We start from the raw sequence: 3,259 nt of genomic DNA, 5'->3' as shown, positions 1-3,259 counted from the left end.
GCGACCATACTGGAAAAGTTCTGCTTTTAGGAAGTTGAATTTCAAATACTTGCCGTATAGGATTTGCCTTCATTATAAGATAATCGGCTTCCTAAATAGAACCATGACATCATGTTCCCTTACTGTAAGTTTAGAGAACCCTCGTTAGCCTGCGAAGAATAAGAAATGGGAGCTTCCTTTCTGTCTGCAGTGTCAACACACACACACACACACGCGTAGAGGATGTGACCATGAGCCGTCTTTAGCCACTTGATGAGTTGCAGGGTATTCCTGACCTCTCTGGCACACATGCTAACAAACAGCAGTGAGCTCATGGGGTGTTAATAACACGGTGGGAGGGGTCGGAGCAGAGCAGTTGTTGGGGGGGTGTATATAAACCAGAGAGTGGTGTGTGATGTCCCAGAGAAACAAGAGCAACAAGTGTCTTCTTAGTGTCTTCATTGGAGCCTCAAGACGTCTGAGAGACAGAGAATCAGCAGCTAAGATACTGCGATATACAAACTCTAACAGTTTGCTTTTTAAACAACAAGAAAGAAACACTCCTTCCTCCGCCGACATGATGTCCCAGCGCTCTGCCTTCACCAGTCTGTTCGCCGACGACCCTTTCTTCAGCCAGGAGCGTCGGCTGTTTCCTCTGCATCACGGCGTCCTCTCCTCGCTGCAGCAGGACTTCTTCAACCGCAGGTCCAACCTGGCCGACAGTCTGCTGAGGGAGCTCGACGACGGACACCCCCTGCTCAAACTGAGCCCTCTGCCCCTGCTGTCCTCCACTCTGACCGGGTACGTGATCCGACTGTGTGTTTCACAATTAGAGCGTTTTCAGAACTCCACTAACAAGACAAAGTCTTGGTCTAACCTCAGTCTCAGTCCCTAAAGGTCTTGGTCTTGGGTGAACTTATATCATGGTCTTAAAACAGTTAGTTTCTAAATGTCTTGGTCTTGACTCAGTCAAGTCCCTAATAGTCTTGGTCTAACCTCAGTCTAAGTACCGAATAGTCTTGGTCTTGACTCAGTCTAAGTACCTAATAGTCTTGGTACAGTCTAAGTCCCTAAGTCTTGATCTTGGGTACACTCTTGGTCTTAAAACAGTCTTAGTTTCTAAATGTCTTGACCTTGATTCAGTCTAAGTACCTAATGGTCTTGGTCTAACCTCAGTATAAGTACCTAATAGTCTTGGTCTAACCTCAGTCTAAGTACCTAATAGTCTTGGTCTTGAATCAGTCTAAGTACCTAATAGTCTTGGCCTTGAATCAGTCTAAGTACCTAATAGTCTTGGCCTTGACTCAGTCTAAGTACCTAATAGTCTTGGTCTTGACTCCTTCTAAGTCCCTATGTCTTGATCTTGGTCTTAATACAGTCTTAGTTTCTAAATGTCTTGATCTTGACTCAGTCTCATTCCCTAAAAGTCTTGGTCTTGGTCTTAAATCAGTCTCAGTTTCAAATGACTTAGGTTTGACTCAGGCTAAGTCGCTAATAGTCTTGGTTTAACCTCAGTCTAAGTCCCTAAGTCTTGATCTTGGTCTTAAAACAGTTTTAGTTTCTAAATGTCTTGATCTTGACTCGGTCGAAGTACCTAATAGTCTTCGTTTTGATGAAGTCTAAGTCTACAATTGTCTTGGTCTTAAATCTGTCTCAGTTTGTAAATATCTTGGTCTTGACTCAGTCTAAGTCCTAATAGTCTTGGTCTTGACTCAGTCTCAGTATCCAAATGTCTTAGGCTTGACTCAGGCTAAGTCCCTAAAATCCTACCCCCACTGCCCCTTGGAGCTGAGTTACAAGTAATAGTGGATTAAATCTACTCCTACGAAACAGGACACCCCTTCAAGACCATGACGCATCGTCACTCGAGCAGACCCGACATTTTTACAGAACATAATCGTGCCATCAGCTGTTATACAACTGGTATTGGTCCATAGTCTGCCCCTGAAAGTTATCCCTTACATACACAACTAGCATCTGGATGCTCTAATCAACATTGCTCTAGGGTCTAGAAAAATCTGCCAGAGCGGCTTCTGACCCAGATTCCGTTTGTCTTTCAGGTCGACCGACGCGAAAGAGCAGCAAGACACTTCCAGCGTGGCGCTGCAGAAACACGTGCAGCATCACGCCGAGAAGAAGAAGGGCGACCTCCTGGTGACCCTGGACGCTCGCGGTTACGCTCCCAGCGACATCACCATCAAACTGGAGGGGCGGAGCCTGGCGGTGGTGGCCATGAAGCAAGCCGGGGCGGAGGAGAGCGAGACCTGCTCCTCCTCCACCTCGAGCGCCTCCTTCCACTCCTCCGCCTCGTCGAAGGCGGGTTTCGCTCAGAAGATCGACCTGCCCGCTCACCTGGACCTGTCGGGCCTCTCCTGCTCCCTGATGGACGACGGACAGCTGCGGATCCACGCCCCCGCGGCCAAGCTGCCAATCGCCGACAAGGAAGAGGAGGAGGAGGAGGAGGAGGAGGTGCCCGGGCGGTTCAGGTCATCGCTGGAGTTTCCCATCAAAAAGGACAAGACAGAGAAGGAGGCGCACACAGACTGATGCACACATGAGCCTCCATGCACTCACGGTTTGAATGTAATCACTTAGACACACACATACTTCCACTTAAAGACTGTCTATGAATTAAGTTTACATTTACTTAATGATATTTATTTTGTAATTGATTTGTAATTAATGTTTTGAGAAATAAAGATTTTCAGAAAATGACATTAGGTGTGTCAGCAACGTTTGTGACCACAAGATGGTGCTAGGTGCTTATTTACACAGAGGGCAAGAGCTTGCAGGTGGGACGAGGTCTTAAATAGTGAAATATTATGTTTTTATAACTGCCCTCGGGTGAGTAACGTAGAAACTTTATAAGGCTCCAGTGACAGCTACAGTTTCTTGGGGGAAATCTATTTTGACAAACAATAGTCGCAGGTAAATGTTTTATGAGTCCTACGCCCTGAGGATGTCACAGCAGAGGAGACGAAGGAAAAAAATAAAGGCATTAGGAGAAAACAAGGGTCTAGATGTCAGTCAGGACACGGAAAAGACAAGGTAACCTCTGTTAAAGGCTTAGTCAGAGTCAATTTCACATTATTTCATAGTTGAAAGACAAGCAGACCTAGACCGGAAGTTCCAATTAACGCTGTTTTTTAGTGTGTATCTGCGTCATTACCTTGTTTACGAAGCCCTGAAGGTTCTAAACAAACAGTTCAGCCACTGCTGAGAACGCTGTGTTTTATTGTAATCTCGGGCTCAGCGAGATCTCGGAAAAAACCCGGTCCGG

The 3,259-nt window shown here is 46.2% G+C and overlaps 1 protein-coding gene across 1 annotated transcript; it reads left to right on the top strand.

Annotated features, from left to right (window-relative positions):
* The first annotated feature begins 388 nt into the window (after positions 1–388).
* hspb9 (heat shock protein, alpha-crystallin-related, 9) lies at positions 389–2,694 on the top strand. Its single transcript, XM_083896993.1, has 2 exons — positions 389–780; positions 2,040–2,694. The coding sequence occupies exons 1-2, from the start codon at positions 395–397 to the stop codon at positions 2,524–2,526; spliced, it is 873 nt and encodes a 290-aa protein (XP_083753119.1). The 5' UTR covers positions 389–394; the 3' UTR covers positions 2,527–2,694.
* Positions 2,695–3,259: the final 565 nt, after the last annotated feature.

Source organism: Microchirus variegatus (assembly GCF_963457635.1).
Source record: "Microchirus variegatus genome assembly, chromosome: 10".
Lineage (NCBI taxonomy): Eukaryota > Metazoa > Chordata > Actinopteri > Pleuronectiformes > Soleidae > Microchirus > Microchirus variegatus.
This window is presented reverse-complemented; position numbering and strand designations above follow the sequence as displayed.